General features: G+C 39.8%; 2 protein-coding genes across 2 annotated transcripts; one reads left to right on the plus strand and one right to left on the minus strand.

Moving 5' to 3' along the window:
- Window positions 1-798: 798 nt before the first annotated feature.
- Window positions 799-9,374, plus strand: tmed4 (transmembrane p24 trafficking protein 4). The gene is made up of 5 exons (XM_049582436.1): window positions 799-996; window positions 1,677-1,777; window positions 1,858-1,983; window positions 4,411-4,557; window positions 6,498-9,374. The coding sequence occupies exons 1-5, from the start codon at window positions 858-860 to the stop codon at window positions 6,645-6,647; spliced, it is 663 nt and encodes a 220-aa protein (XP_049438393.1). The 5' UTR covers window positions 799-857; the 3' UTR covers window positions 6,648-9,374.
- A 472-nt stretch (window positions 9,375-9,846) lies between these two features.
- On the minus strand, window positions 9,847-15,549 carry LOC125892422 (pyridoxal phosphate binding protein). Its single transcript, XM_049582435.1, has 8 exons — window positions 15,362-15,549; window positions 14,605-14,712; window positions 14,438-14,473; window positions 14,269-14,344; window positions 14,048-14,188; window positions 13,790-13,932; window positions 12,312-12,410; window positions 9,847-10,592 (listed from the first exon to the last, which is right to left on the minus strand). The coding sequence occupies exons 1-8, from the start codon at window positions 15,449-15,451 to the stop codon at window positions 10,413-10,415; spliced, it is 873 nt and encodes a 290-aa protein (XP_049438392.1). The 5' UTR covers window positions 15,452-15,549; the 3' UTR covers window positions 9,847-10,412.
- Between the last annotated feature and the right edge of the window lie 1,079 nt (window positions 15,550-16,628).

Consider the following 16,628-nt stretch of genomic DNA (forward strand, 5'->3'; position numbering starts at 1 on the left):
TATGACGTGATGACATTCCACATCCTAAAGGTCAAAGGACAGCTTCAATGTGACATCATAATGTTCTGCAAAAAAAAAAAAAAACACTGGCCATTATTCAGCACCATAACTTGGGAACAGAAAAAAGAGATATTGGTCAGATACTGAAAGGTGACACTAATCTTGAGTGCCCATCTTGAAACTGTGCTGATGGTATAGATCTTAGGTGCTGCCGGGTTGAAGATGCGAACGACAGACATGGATGTAAACTCCAACTGCAACCTGACAGGTTCGCAGAGGCGCACAACCATGAGGCAGTTGGTGGTTCTTGAAGTCAAGAGGGATCCTTAAACGGCTGAATTTCAAGGGGACCACATTATCAAATCCTGCTAAAGAACTGTTCTGATGTCAAGAATCCCTCAAATTTACCAAGGACCAAGTCCAACCTTCAGAGAATTTTCAAGGACGCATGCGTGTATCCTCAGCAGGCATTAAATACCCACAATTCTTTGTGCATGATTTGCCAGACTTTAAGGCAGGGCCTCTCCAGTGATGCACACCTGGGCACTCGTCAGCCTGTCCCAATGTGTGTTTACCCAATGCTTGGAAGGAGTCTTGTCTAGCCTGTGTAGGACCAGACTTGAAAGGACCCGTCCAACCAAACAGGCATGCCTGACTATGAGAAGCACTGACAAATTCTAGTTGTGGAGGTAATGTAGTGTATTCTGGCAGTAATTGCTGCCTGAAAGGCACAGCTCAGGGTAAATGTGTCCCATCTCGCAGGAAATCCCCTTCCTTCTTCCGCATTGAAAGGTGACGTTAGCTGGCCGCAGCATCAGAGCTTCCTCTGCTGATGTGCGCAAAGTGAAAGAAGCTACATGATGCTCCCTATTCCTGCTGCTGGACTTATTTTAATGTTAGCTTGGATTTATCCAAGTTACGCGCTCTATTTCCACATAGGAGAGACCGAGAAAAAATGCTTCATTGAAGAAATTCCAGACGAGACCATGGTTATTGGTAAGCTGTTGTATGGTCGTTAGCTTGACGTAGCTAACTAGCAAAGCGAACAGCTGGCTCCAGCGAAGATGCTGCAGTGAATATGACAGTAACGACAGAAATGCTTGGTTCGGCAGTTTAAAAGAAATGTCTAATACATTGTATTTAATCTATGTTAAAGTTTTCTATAGGCTTTTGTGGCAGCGGCTTTGTCTTTTTAACGTTACATTAACATTGTATTATATGTGACTCAGATTTAAAGTGTAACTAACTACACATCCGTAACAAAAAGGCACAGGGATCTATTAACGACTTAACCACAGAGGCACAAATGGGCTAACAAAATTTCTAGCATGTATGGCAGCATACATTTTGTCATTATGTTTTTCATCAAGACATACTGATAAAAAGAAAATGCAGTGAAAAATATTTGTTCATCTGTCCTGTCCTTCATGATTGCTGTTGGCAATGAAACATTTCAAGGAATTTGTTAACTGAGATTCAAAACATATACAACTGTAGATTACATTATGGTAAATACCCCCATTTGCCCTATTAATATTTCTACTAGTTGTACTGTCATGCTAATATTAATTCTATTGCCATGTTACTGGTGCAACAGCCTTTGAAAGTCATTCTCCTTTGAACGATGAGTGGATGACCCTATGGCATTTATCTATGTTGCTTTGCTGGTCCAACAGGAAAGTACAGGACTCAGCTGTGGGACAAGCAGACAAATTCCTTCCTCCCATCCACCCCTGGCCTTGGAATGCATGTGGAGATCAAGGATCCAGATACAAAGGTAAGGACAAGGGAGGTGATATTGTAAAACACGCACATACATATAAATAGAATTAAGAATTTTTCTTGTATGACTCCCAGATAATCCTCTCTCGTCAATATGGGTCAGACGGACGGTTCACCTTCACCTCCCATACTCCTGGAGAACATCAGATCTGTTTGCACTCCAACTCCACCAAGATGGCTCTGTTTGCAGGAGGAAAACTGGTATGAACATAGTGACTGCTTTTTTTTTTTTTTTAACTGACTGGCCTATTGTTGCTCAATATTTTCCCATTGGAACTCTAATGAAATGCTTGTTTATTTGTACAGACTGAGGGCTGTTCTATAAACCAGGCTTATTTTCAGGGAATTCTGTTTCATAATGAAGGTTTAGATAAGTCTGACATCTGAGGTTACTATGGAATTTTACCCTCCCAGTCTAACCTGCTTCTGGTCGGACTAGTTTTCGAGCTTTGTTTCAGCTCAGGCATAAGCAGTATTACATTTACTCTGACGTACTCTCTACTGCTGCACTATGAACATCAGTCAGTTTCTAGTACATGTCAATGTGATCACATTTTGACACTGACTGCATTAAGGACTGAAAAATAATTGAGATTTTTAAAAGTTTTTGTTCTCGTTTAATAGTCACAGGTGGTTTGAGCTCTACTGAAATTGATAAGATCTGGGGCAAGCCCAGTCTGTTTCCAGGTTGAATGACATATTTCCCTGGAATTGTGTGAAAGAAGCTCTGAGGTAGAGATATACAACCTGGTAGTTTAAATAGACACAATAAATGGCATCAGTTAAGACAAAGCTATCAGTTAAGGAAAAATCAAGTAATAAAAGTGAGATTGAAGAAGAGATTCAAAAGAGGTTCCTGAGTTTGTAGGCAGGGAGTCCCACAGATGAGGGGCCTGGACAGCAAAGGCCAGTTCACAATTAGTGACAAGGCAAGATTTTGAAACCATTACCACAACCTTGCATGAGGATCTCAAGCACCGATCAGGCTCAAAGGGAGTAACCAGATCACAGGTATAGGCAGGAGCCTGACCATTCAAACCTTTAAAAACAAGCAGTAATTCTAAAAGTCACAGGTAACCAGTGAAAGACAGCAAACATTGGTGTGTTGTGGTTGCTACTCTTAGTACAATTTAAAATACATTGAAACACAATACGTTGTTCTTGCATCAGAAAATGCATGTACAATATCGAAATTTGTGGGCGAGGTGCACAAGTGCAGATCCACACTCCCCCCAATAGGAGTTCTGTGTCCCAATTAATTTTCTAACAACTGAATTAGATTTGTCCAACAAAAGTCTCTCCAGGTTAGTGAGTTGGTAGGAGTACAAGTGAAATGTCCTAGTCTTCTAAGATAAACCTCCAGAGGTATTTCCATACACTTTCTTCTTCCCAAATGTGCCTCATATCATTTGTTGAGTTTTAACTAACTGAGTTTTAATAATTTACTCTTAATCCCTTTATCTGTATGCTTCCGTGCCAGTGATAGCCACGGCCAGAGGCGCTATGTTTTTGGGTTGTCCGTCCAATCATCCGCCTGTCTTTCCATCTGTCCCATTCTTGTAAACACGATATCTGAAGAACGCCATGGGGGAATTTCTTCTAATTTGGCACAAATGTTCACTTGAAATTAACGATGAACCGATGAGAATTTGGTGGTCACAGGTCAAAGGGCAACGTCACTATGACCTCACATTCTCCTCATTCTTATTAACCTGGTATCTCAAGAATGCCTTGAGGGAACTACTAGAAATTTTGTAAATACGTCCACTTGGACTCAACAATGACGGGATTAGAGTTTGGTGGTCATAGGTCAAGGTCACTTTGACATCACAAAACATGTTTTGGGCCATAAAGAAAGAATTTATACAGTAATTATGTCAAGATTTTACACAAATTTCCAATAGAATGAAATGATGAAGTGGTCACCTTCACAGTGACATTCTAATGTTTTGCAAAAACACTTTCCTGGTCATTACTCAACATCATAACTCAGAAAGAGAAGGGGAGACATTTTGTCAGATACTGAATTGGTGACACTAATCTTGGGTGTCCACTTTGAAACTGTGCTGATTGTATAGATCTTCTGTGCTGCCAGGTTAAAGATATGTGTGAGGCCTCCAAGTTTTTGAATATGCAGCTTCTTTGCAGCAACATTTGGAACATTATCTACTGTCATGGCTACATATAACTCTGGACAGACACGGATGTAAAATGTAACTGCAACTTGATTGGTTTGCAGATGCAAATAACTGCAAGGTGGTAATTCTAGATTTGACTACTGTAAGCATTTATATAAATCTAAGTAATTCTGGAAGAACTCTGGTTTTGTTTATTTTTGCATACATGTTTCTTTCCTAATTTTATGTTGCTTTGTGCCAGTGAACATCACACACTTGACTTTACAAGTCTGTTCTTCTTATTGTGAGTTGCTGTGATCAGATCTTAAACCAAATGTGACTTAGTCTGATTGCATTAACATTATTTATGTAGTCTAATTCCAGACAGCACAACACACAACACTCCTATCAGACAGTTATCTTTTTTTTTTTTTTTTTTTTTTTTTTTTTCCCCCCCGTCAACAGAATACAAGCACATAGATTTTAAACTATATGTTTCCCAATGTTGCAGAGAGTGCATCTGGATATTCAGGTCGGAGAACATACCAACAACTACCCTGAAATAGCAGCTAAGGACAAACTCACTGAGCTGCAGCTGCGAGTCCGACAGTTGCTGGACCAAGTCGAACAGATCCAGAAGGAGCAAAACTACCAGAGGGTAAGAAAAAACACCAAGTTATGTGTGAGATTAAAGGGTTACTCCTAAATTGATGAAGGTACAGCTGCTGTTTATGCCAGTGGTCCTACCTCTCCGATAGACACAATCATCTGTATTAACAACTGCAAATCCTCCATAGTTCCTGTCACCCATGGTGTCCCCCAGGGTTTAGTGCTTGGTCCCCTTCTCTCATCCTTGCTGCCACTTGAACAGATCCTCCACCACCATGGTCTCCAGTTTCACTGTTACGCAGATGATACTTAATTCTACCTCTCCTTCAGGACCATCACTTCTGCCACTTACTCCACCCTCACCTCCTGCCTAACTGACATTAAAACATGGGTGCAAAGAAATTTTCTGAAACTAAACAACATTAAGTTAGAAATCTTAATCACTGGCCCAGACTCCCTTATGGCCCACCAAGGATTTTGCTCCCTGTATTGATGGTTACTTCGTCAACCCGTCCACCCATGTCCACAGCCTTGGAGTTATCTTTGACCCCACCCTCTCCTTTCTGCATCATATCAACCACATCAACAAAAACGCTAACACATTTTGGGTTTACTGGACCTCATACCTAATTCTGCTTAACTTAGGCCTGTTGTCCTCGTTCGTGGATCTTTTTTGTGCCATCTAGTGTTAGTAAGACTACAATACACTAATCCATGTAAAAACAAGATGGCAGCCATCTCTGCTAAGTCAGTCTGCAGTAGGGTTGGGTACCGAAACTCTGTACTTTTTGTACTTGGTACCGATTCATGTCGGTACTACAGAGTACCGATTCACTTAAAATGAATCGGTGCCAAATTTCGGTACCTGAGGCGGAGGTGGAGCGAGAGCGCATGACTCGCACCTCAGACTCAGCAACAATGGTGACAAAAAAATCTCAATAAAATGTTGAAACTGAGAAGTTTAGACTTTAAAAAGTACCGAAATAAGGTACCGTTTGGTACCGGTATTGAATTCCAGATACTGGTACCGTATCGGTTCAATTATGAACGGTACCCAACCCTAGTCTGCAGCTGACCCTGACACAAACGTGGACAAGGTGCAAAACCTGATCAAATTTAATGGTTGCAACTTGTTTATTTATGATTAATTACATTTGTAATTTGATATGCCAACAAAATTTGACCAATTTTAGCAACAGTAACAAGCTGAGATGCTGTTAATTAGGAAGCACTTGTTTGAAGACATAAGGGATTTATCATCAGCTCGTTGAAGGACATTGGGGCTTTATTATCATCTTGTTTGAGGACATTGGGACTTTATTGTTGCCTCGTTTGAGGATCTAGGGACTTTAATATTGTTGACAATATTTCGTTTTTTATACTTATCAGGTCCTTATAATCCTGAATCCTGAATCCTGAATCCACGTTTTGATTTTCTCTTTTTTAGAGCCCGACATTCATTAGGTGCACTATTGAGTGTAGTCTCGGCACAGATGGAGCTGCAGAACATCAGGCGCAGTGAAAGTAAAAGTTAGCCGTTCATTGCGCTGGGATTAAATGTTTGCTTTCACTCACAAACCACTGCTCCTCTCATCCATGGATCTGATCTGATCAGCTCTGATCAGATCGACTGATCAATTATCCACCTTGTGACTCAAAACTCCACAAACTGCTGCAGAGAAGGAAAAAAAAAACTCATGAAGAGTTCTATCTGTGCTCTGATCATGGATCTGCAAAAACCTCCAGATTTAGAAAGGTCACACCTGATACCCAAGAATACACTGACAAAAAAAATGTCAGTGAGCTTTTATTCACTTGCCTTGTGATTAAATGTCTTTTTGAAGAATTTACAGTGTTTTTTTAAACATATATCCTACTCTATGTAAGGCATCTTTGAAGAAATTGAAAAGTGTTATATAAGTCTGATTTATTATTATTGTTATTGTTAGACTGCTCTAGTGACTTCATTGTTTGTCTTGTCCTCTACAGTATCGCGAGGAGCGGTTTCGCATGACGAGTGAGAGCACCAACCAGCGTGTTCTGTGGTGGTCCATCGCTCAGACACTCATCCTCATTGTCACAGGCATTTGGCAAATGAAGCACCTCAAAAGCTTCTTTGAGGCCAAGAAACTGGTGTAATGTCTGTCTGAGCAACGGCAGCATTGGGAAACAACTTAAACATGAGTAGACAGACTTTACTGACCGAAATGAAGAGACGCCCACTGCAGTGCAGAAACATCCAGGAGGAGACGTGGTCTTAATAACAGCCATAAATGGTATGGGCTAATTTACAGAGGCAGTTTTCAATCCTGGGCAAATGAATTTCTTCTTGTAAATGTTTTTGTTTATTGTTATTTTCCGTTAGCAACAACATTCCAACTGCCTTTCTTGTTGTGTTTGTTGTATTTTCTTGACAACACTGGACATGTAATTTTTCTGTTTTCCTGTTCAAGTGAACCTAGATTGTTTTATGGTGACACCAGAGTGAACAGCCACTGCAATAGATATGTTACAAGTAGTAACCGAGTAGTTTATTGATACATGGTTTTATGTAGGCCATTTTTTGCCATTGTCATTGTTGCACATATTTTTTCCAGGTTTTGTAACTTCTAACTGTAGGCTTTCAGCTGCTTTCATTAAGTGGTTACACTTATGCAGATATTATACCTGCCTTGATTCCTTACATGTCAGTTTGATAACACCTCAGTTAAACCCTTATATCTAGCATGTATAAGCAGTATATAAACCCTTAATAACTGGTTTATTATACAGTAATATAGTTGTAAGCAGTGTTGAGGACATTTTTGTGTTTAATAATGTATTGCCTCAGAAGACAGCATTCATAACTGGTCAGTAAACCATTAACTAATCATTAATATCACAGTATAACAAAGCTTTAACTTAACACACAAGATTCCTCAATGTGTTATAAAACATTTATTAATGATTTCTAAACAAAAACAAATCATTCACAAGCAGGTTTAAAACTGTTTACAAATGTCTTCAGATTTTTTGAAGACATGTTGAGCTTCAAGGTTCATCCGTGATTTTAGAATTTGTGATTTGACAGAGTTCTTAAAGGAGCTGCATGCGATATTCAGATCATATATGATTCATAGTCTGAGCTGGGATTGTCTGCACACGGCTCTCAACATGGAGGCAGCTGAGACAGCAGCTAACGAAGCTAACTGCACAAACAGTGCTAACAATGGCAACAGTGCTGACAGAGCTGATGGTGTAAATGTGGGGTTGAACCACAGAGTGGGCAGTAACTACTGCAATATGAATGATCCTCCAGGAACAGTTCTGGGTCAGTCAAATTATGCTATAGGGCCCAAAAATACTTATTTCCATGGACTGATATTGTGAAAGAGACGTCTGTAAATCATCTGTGGATACATTTTTGACCGACTCGTTTCACCATCAGAATTTGACCCATTCGGTCCAATAAAATTTCGAAATTGAAAATTGATTGAATCATTTTTAACTACAAGTTAGCTGTTCGGTTGGTGGAATTCTCTGGTGCTTTTTCTCTATGGGCCCAATAATGCAGGAGCTCTTGTTAATTTTATACCTTGGAAGCTGAACTTTTTTGTGTCATGTGCCACTGAGCAGCTTTCATAAGAACGAACAGGACCTGGCCTACAACGCTGTATCCTGTTCTCGTTATACATTCATGGTTCGAGGGCAGTGTGGAGCGGCAGCGTCCAGTTTGTCAGTGGGATACACACACACACACGCACTGCACTAACATGCACATTTGGCCTCACTGTCTACCACAACAAAGAACCGAGAAACTCGGATAACACTACACACAGAGGTAGTTTGGCTTCATTCTCTGCTCAGGATGCCATTACTCCAGTGTATCTTTACACAGCAAATGGTTTGCTGCTGTATTAATGTTCTGAATGTCACATACAGCATCTTTAACTTAAGGGCTACTTGCTAGTTTTCTTCAAAAGATTTCAGCCTTATCTTGTTGCCTTCATCAGCTAATAGAGTAGGGTCAGATGTGTTGAAGGATAAAGATGGTATATTTACAGATAAATAATTCATTAATAGATACATTAAAAAATACATGGAGTCAAAAAAAGAAAGAATACCTTGTTTTATATTCATATAACTTTGTCAATTACTCATATGTTTATACACCAGTTACAAATGCTTCACAGGAGTTGAAGTTATAATTGTTGACATTACTAAACACCTAAAATGTACTCAGATCTTTTAACAATCAAAACTGTTTATATGATGCTTATAAATGTGAAATGGAGGGTCAAATGAATTGTTGCCACCCATCCTTCAACAGACTGTATATAGTTTCTTGAGTTCAGTTTCCTGTACATTTTACCAGAGCTAGAGCTGTAGATACAGGTTGTGATATTAATAACAGGATTCTACTGTGTGTTGTAAATAACAGGTATAGAGTATTGACTTTCCTGTTCATTTTCTAATGCCTTTTACACTTACTGAATGTCTTTTTGATTGTGTTACCATCTTTGTCATAGAACGTATTTATTGAGCAGTTGTGGCCTGTGTTTTATTGCTGAGCTTAAGCCAAATTTTCTGTAATTTCATGAGCTATTTTGGGTTCTGTTTGTCAGTGCTGGGCAGCATTTTGAGACTTTGGCAAATTCAGAATAATAAAGAGTCATTCGAAGGAAATATATTGAGTCAGTGGGTTCAAATTTTACTGAGGTCCTAATTTTTTACATGGCAAATTTAGATACAAGACAGATTCTCAAGAGGCAATTTGGGCATTAAAATTCTTTTCCAAGCTGATAAAAGATCACTATCAAAATACTAAAATTTTCACTGTGGCCCAGAAGTCAACTCCGTGTGCTTAATAAAGAAACTTTGGCCAAACTACGTTCTGTCTCTGATGTTATTTGTGCCACTTTGCCCCAACTACAAGAAATACACGGCAAATGGCAGACATTTTCAACAAAACATTTATTGCTTGGCATTGGCTTTGCTCAGAGCCAGATTCTAAACCAAACAATGCTGAAACGCCTCATTAAGAACCACATGTTTATCACTGACAATGAAAGCACTTTTCATAAAGACAAGAAAACACACTGACCTTGTGACATCTTTGAAGAAACCACTGCGATACCATGAGAGCTGCAGTGTAAAAATCTACTCAAAACCAAAAATCACCACTTTGCATAGATTCACTCTTTCATCTCCAACAATATACCACACCATAGCACGGACACGAGACTGTTACACAGAAACAAAACACTTTCTTCAGGTTAACTTTTGGATTTGTTAATATCAAGAATAGAGATCTGACACATTTGGCACGCCATAAGAAACAATTTCAAACGCACAATACTATGTGTCATTATAAAGGGATAAATTATTTATTAAATCAAGTCTTTGTTTCATCTGTACAACAAAAACGGTACATTGCACTGTGGAATTCCTGATCTCTGGGACACTGTACACAATCAAGCACATTTCAGCACTGTCACATGTTGGGTTGGAAAGGTAAAAAAAATCACGTCAGCACAACAAATCCAAACTAATCCTCATTATCTCCTGTGAAATCATTTTCCATGTCACCATGTTTTCAGTAGTTGTACATTTCTCTTTTATTGTGTAGGAGAGAGTTCCATAGGAAGGAAGTCAGAGCACTATAGGTTAGTAACACACTACTTTTAAAAAAGGTAGAACTAGTTCTGTACCGAATGCCACTTTTTAATGCTTAAAAGAGCAAGGAGGGCACACAAAAAAGTGAAGAGGATTAGGCAATTATACTTTAAAATTAGGCAAGGACTTTGCAATCCTAGCTCCACATGGCTCTGTGGAAATGATCTGCTTCACTGCTCTACTCAGTCTGCATGTGAAGACTGTTTTTTTTTTTCTTCTTAAAGGTATTTAAGAGGTGGAGACACTTTCTTAGTGTTCACACACAGTGAGGTGCTGCATCTTCTTCGCGGCCTCTTCTGACACTGTCTTGGTTGTTTTCTCCGGGCTGGGGGCTGGGCTGGGGTTTGGAGTGTTTGCTGCACTGTTGGGATACTCCCTGTTGCCGAATATGATACTACCCACTCGCACATTGGTGGAGCCCACCTCGATCTTCAGTACATGGGAGCACACATGTAAGAGCAGGAAAACACTTCAGTGAACACATTGGACAGCACGAGTCTTACAGCAGTAGTTGGTAACTTTTAGGAAAATATTTTTTTTGTCATATTTGCTGAAACTCTCACTATATTCTGACAGTAGTACATGAAACAGATAATCTCTGAAAACTAGAATTACTGCCTCACGGACTTCCAAACTTTTATGTAGCCATGAAAGCTGACAATGTTTTAAATATGAATGTTGCTGTCAAGTAGCTACAAACTCTAAAACATAGATGCTTCACACACATCTTCAACCCTGCAGCACAGAAGATCTAGAAAGTCACCAAAGAATCAAGATTAGAGTCACCAATGAAGTATCAGTTCAGTAAACAATGTTCCAAATGTTACTGCAAAGAAGCTACATATTCTAACACTTTGATGCTTCACACACATCTTCAACTTGGCAGCACAGAAGATCTATACAGTCAGCACACTTTCAAGGTGGACACTAAAGATTACTGTTACTGATTCAGTATCTGACCAAACATCATGTGACCTAAACCTATAAGATATAAAATGTCATCACATCATCATGTTTATTCTATTAGACATTTGAGTGAAATGTAGTCATAATTAATGTATGAATTCTTAAAATATGGCCAAAAACATGTTTTGTGAGGTCACAGTGACCTTGACCTTTGACCACTCAAATCTAACCAGTTCATTCTTGAGTCGATGATTGTGCCAAATTTAAGTTATTTGCTCAAGGTGTTTCTGAGATACCATGTTTATGAGAACAGACATGGTCAGAGTGACCTTGTCCTTTGACCTTTGGAGTCCAAGTGAAAGTTTGTGTCAAATTTGAGGAAATTCCCACAAGGCCCTCTTGAGATATACCATTCATGGGAATGAGGCTTAAGTGAGGTCACAGTGATCTTGGCCTTTGATCATCAAATTCTAATCAGTAAATTGTTGAGTTCAAGTGGACATTTGTGCCAAATTTGAAGAAATTCACTCAAGTTGTTCTTGAGATATTGCGATGGACACAAGGTCACAGTGACCTTTGACCACCAAAATCTAATCATTTCATTTTTAAGTCCAAGTGGATGTTTGTGCCCTTTCAAGAAACTCCTTAAAGGCATTCTTGAAATATCCCTTTCAAGAGAATGGGACAGACAGAAAACCTGCAAACATTATGCCTCCAGCCACAGCTGTTGCAGGCGTGCAGGCATAAAAATCATGCTCCTCCTCCTCCTTGTAGTGCTTCTAACGGCATTTGCTAGAATCCACCACAGCTGAACAAAAACAGCCAATTAGACCCAAGGAGTCAGTCAATCATGTCAATCACTGCTCGTTAGCAGCAGTCAAACTCGCCAGCACTGATCAAATATGAATCTAGTTACTGGTTGCTTATTTCTTGCCTCTTAGTGCCTTTTAGTATACTGTTGTACCGTATGAGAAAAGCTAGGTGTCCAATATTAAGAGCACTAAATACAGATTACTCAAATTCAGTTAGTCTGACTTAAACTGAATTCAAGCAATCTGAATATATGTTTTTAAATACTGAACACTCAAATACCTTACATAATTTTGAGAATCCTCAGAACAATTAAATTAAAAACAAACTTGTCCAAAGCAATTTCAAAGAGGGGAATTCCCTCTGGCTATAATTTATTTCATACTTGTGCTTGGAAAGCGTTTATAAATGCTGATAAGGAGGGACACTCACCGCATGTTCAAAATCTGTGGACATACCCATGCTGAGTTCTACCTCCTCCACAGGCAGCTTTAGACTGTCACACACCTCCTGCCTCCGACTCAGCAGCATCTACAGGAGAGAAACACAGTAAAGATTATGGCTTGACCGATAACTGGATTTTTGAGGCCAACGGTGATATCAATATTGGGGAGTTTAAAAAACATCAAATAACGACATAAAAAAGACACATAACAAATGAACAATCTCAGTATGGATCCCTAAGATCTGTTTTCTTTCAAAAAGCATGACCATAATAATAGCTACACTGATCGGCCACAACATTAAAACCACTAACAGATGAAGTGAATAATATTGATTGTGTCAATTGTCAGTGCAGTATTTTGATGGGAAAACTTGAGTTCTGACATTCATATGGATGCCACTTGACACATACTACCCACCTAAACACCATTGCGAATGGGTGCCTCCCCCCCATAGCAACGGCACTTCCTGATGGCAGTACAAAACACAAAATTTCTCCTTAAAACCACGTTGTTTTCATAGGCCTTTTGCTGATGGGGGACCATTTCATTTTTTTGCAGGTCACAAGTACTTCACAAGTCCTTGAACTTAAGTCCCAAGTCAAGACTGACAAGTCCGAAGTCCTATACTTTGAGTTTCAAGTCCCAAACTTATTATATTGGACTCTTCACCCAATTTAATGCCTTTTAAACAAAAGAATAATAAAGTTAGCCAAGCATTAACTCGCTATGGTAACATTAGCCTTGACTTACTGCTCTTTGCACAACTTCAAATGCCAAACCAAGTTATAAGCTGTTGGTTTACTGTGTTATTTTGACCTGCACATTTTGTATACTGCAATTAGTTTCAGTTATACTGACCACCACGTAGTTTCTGTATGCAAACAGAATTATCTTTTTTTTTTTTTAAAGATTATTTTTTGGGCTTTTTTTGCCTTTAATGTATAGGACAGAGTGAAATGGGGCAAGAGAGAGAGCGGGGGGTGACATGCAATAAATGGTTGCAAGCCAGACTCGAACCTGCATCGAGGCATCACCTCTGTACATGGGGCACCGGCACTATCCACTACACTACTGACGCCCCTCAAACAGAATTATCTTTAACATTTTTTCGAACTGGTGCTCTGTAACATTATGTTAGTTATTCATGGTTCTCTCCTGTAACTTGATGAATGCTGTCTAATCGGTTTAAACAAAGTGTATCACCTGGGGAATTCAGTGTCAACTTGCAGTGAATGAATAGTGTTTATTTTAGCTGAATTAGGAAATGAAGGGAAATGAATTGATTCGTGTCGCACTTTTTAAATAACATACTGTTAATCTTTGGGTTTGGGAGAAGGTATTAACTATTTTCAAGTCAAAAGGCTCAAGTCCAAGTAAAGTGCAAACTGAGTTGCAATTTTTTCATAAAATTTATGACTCTAGTCCGACTCGTGTCGCGTACAAAAGATCTCTGGTCTTCTGTACCTGAAAGTCCGGATTGGGGCCCAGGGTGAGGTCATAGCCATAGCGCCCGATGGTCATGAGTCCTGAGAAGTGCAGGGCGGAGCACTGGGACACAATGTGTTTCACTGTGTTCACTGTCTCATCCGGTGGCAGGCCATGTTTACCTACAACAAACATTTGACATACTGTATGTAAATAGCCAACTTTATTGGTGCAGCATGTGTGTGAGATCAGCTCTAAAAACAAGAGCAGAAAAATTGTGATGACATCGACACTAACTGTGCTCTCCGCTGGTGTTGATCTGCACCATGATCTTTAACCTCTGTGTGCTGGCTCCTCTGATACGCTGCCATGAGCTGTTGACCCTGTCAGCCAGTTTCACTGAGTCCACTGTTTCCACAAGGAACAGATTTGGCACGCCTGGGAACAAAAAGAAAAGACTAAGTGAGTGCAAAGCTTTTTAACATGCAGCTTGAGCAGGAGAGCTGACAATCACTCACCCAAAAGTTTGTTGACATTATTCTTCTGTAGATGTCCTATAAAGTGCCACTTAATTTCTGGACATGAGTCTAAAATCTTGAGGAGGGGAAAAAGATACCTGTCACAGACTGAGGTGGGGGAGAAAAACAGCTTCTCCCTGTAAAATACATATAAAATATGTAAACCTACCAGAGGATCTGAGGCTTTGTCCACAAGTTCATTAACCTGGAGTGAAGATAAAGGAAGAGGTCAGTCTCAACATCATTTCCCACCTTTATTCCCCTGAGAGTTTGACGTTTATGAAATGACTCTTGGAAAGTCTGGAGTGATGCAGACCAGCAGCATTTTATACTTACATAATTTTCTCCAAAGTTACGCTGCCCTTGTCTGTAGGCCTCCACGACCATCTCTGGGGGTTTGGTCTTGCTGACAGCTACGAGGCGGGGCGGCACGGCTGGTAGTGTCTGAGGAAGGACGACACATGCTAATGTTTCATCTATATCAGGAGAGAGGGTCAGTGTGTGATGCAGCATGTTGGCTCTAACAGAACAGTGACTCAGCCCTGTCAGGATCCTGCAAAACACTGATGAAACTAACTGTTTCTGCAGCTATGATGTTCTTACAGGTCATACAGTCAGCACCACTAATGATGTTGGACAGATGCTGTGCATTCCTACATGCTTTGACCTAGATATCAACCTTGATACTATTTTAATAAGGGAGCACTTCATGAAAATGTCATCTTCACTAGTGGACATCCTTCACAGAGCTGTGGTGTGAGGGGAGGTTGATCAAAAGCCTAAATGAATTGCCTACAAACATGCCAAATGCCAATTTTATAAAATCGTGATTGAAGGCATCATTTCTATGCAACAGCGTGCATGCAGATACAAGCTTGATCATCCTGTCCCCACGCATGTTATGCTGCCACTAATAACCATGCGTGGTGTTATGAAAGTGCTGCCACAAGCCCGACTGACTCCCATCCAAAGGTTGAGATGTTTGGCAGCCTTACATAACGAGTCGTGCTGCCGCAGCACGACCTTTTTCGGACCCCGAGTGTGAAGCGACGGCAGCGGTGTTGCGGAGCGAAGCCTCCCGGGCTGCAGTTACCTTGGGCCGCCTTGCCGCCGCCTGGTTCACCCGCTCCACTACCGTCTGTAGCGCCTTCCCAACCTCCTCCGACATTGCTAGTTTCCACATACCGTCAAACGGCTACGACACACAACGTAAAGAAACGTAGTCCACGATGACGACAATCGGCTTTCAAAATAAAAGTCCACCCGAGGAGGAAGTGTGTCCTTCAGACAGCGCCCTCTCTTGTTCCTGTTCAACTATTACAGTCCAGTAGTCTGAAAGAACATTACACTTCTGCACCTCCTCTTGGTTGTTTACAGGGTTTAGAAATGATGGCCTGTGAAGAAGACTTTGACCAATCACAGGCCGTATCAGAGAGAACAGCTGTCAATCATCAACAATCAATCATTACTTAAAATGTTATCGGAAACATATTTTAGTGCACTGTTTAGCTGTAAAGTGAGAGTTTGTGACCCAGGTGCCATGGAGTGCTACAGGGATGGCTGGCTGTTTGTTGTGGAAGTTAGCCTCACCCCGGTTACCTCATCAAATAAGCCTATGGGATTTTTCCATTGGATTTTAGATTACTGCAGAAGATAAACTCTGTGACAAACAAATGTTGATGATACCTACACATTTTTGCTCAGCAAGATATTCTTCACAAATGATTCTAAAGATTTATGATGATTTTTTCCCCTCTTCGCTGACACTACAAATCCTTTCTCTTAAATCTTATCTCATGAACAGATACTGTAAGTGGGACACAAAAGCCAACACAGCTTTACAGCTTTGAACTTAAAATCATACATTTCATTCTCTAAAATTATTAATTTTTGCCCTGCAAACAATTACAAATCCATAATTCTCAAATCTTCAGATCTTAAAAAAAACATAACTGCAAATAAACTCAAAAAACTGCTCAGTATAAATGATTTAGGATTTCTGAAGCGCAAATAAAATCACCAGAAAAAAGATAACAATAAGCTATAAAAGCTATAAACAAACTACGCTACAGTCGCAAAACTTAATGTCACTACCACAACAAAGCTGTAAAGCTGTGTTCAGTGTGATGATGTTCTGTAGTCTCATTTAGCCACTTGATAGCAATTGCATTTTTTAAGAGACTTGAAAACTTAAAAATTCATGAGCAGGGAATTTCCTCATCTAAATAATGTCATAGAACAAAATGTGAAAATCTCTATCTTGTGCTGACCACAGATCTTTTTAAGGCATCGAACCAAAACCCCATTAAAAAAATTCACTGACTGTAAGACAAGGAAAACAGTGGTGCCAATTCACTAAC

This window comes from Epinephelus fuscoguttatus, linkage group LG7 (assembly GCF_011397635.1).
Source record: "Epinephelus fuscoguttatus linkage group LG7, E.fuscoguttatus.final_Chr_v1".
NCBI classification, from domain to species: domain Eukaryota; kingdom Metazoa; phylum Chordata; class Actinopteri; order Perciformes; family Serranidae; genus Epinephelus; species Epinephelus fuscoguttatus.

Excerpts from the sequence above, each read along its gene's own strand:
- tmed4 (XM_049582436.1), top strand. The coding sequence starts at position 858 with ATGATGCTCCCTATTCCTGCTGCTGGACTTATTTTAATGTTAGCTTGG. Across the intron at positions 1,778-1,857 it reads TCAAGGATCCAGATACAAAG|ATAATCCTCTCTCGTCAATA; the intron begins GTAAGGACAAGG and ends TATGACTCCCAG. Across the intron at positions 4,558-6,497 it reads AGGAGCAAAACTACCAGAGG|TATCGCGAGGAGCGGTTTCG; the intron begins GTAAGAAAAAAC and ends TGTCCTCTACAG.
- LOC125892422 (XM_049582435.1), bottom strand. The coding sequence starts at position 15,451 with ATGTGGAAACTAGCAATGTCGGAGGAGGTTGGGAAGGCGCTACAGACG. Across the intron at positions 14,345-14,437 it reads ACAAAGCCTCAGATCCTCTG|ATTTTAGACTCATGTCCAGA; the intron begins GTAGGTTTACAT and ends CCCCTCCTCAAG. Across the intron at positions 12,411-13,789 it reads GCCCCAATCCGGACTTTCAG|ATGCTGCTGAGTCGGAGGCA; the intron begins GTACAGAAGACC and ends TCTCTCCTGTAG.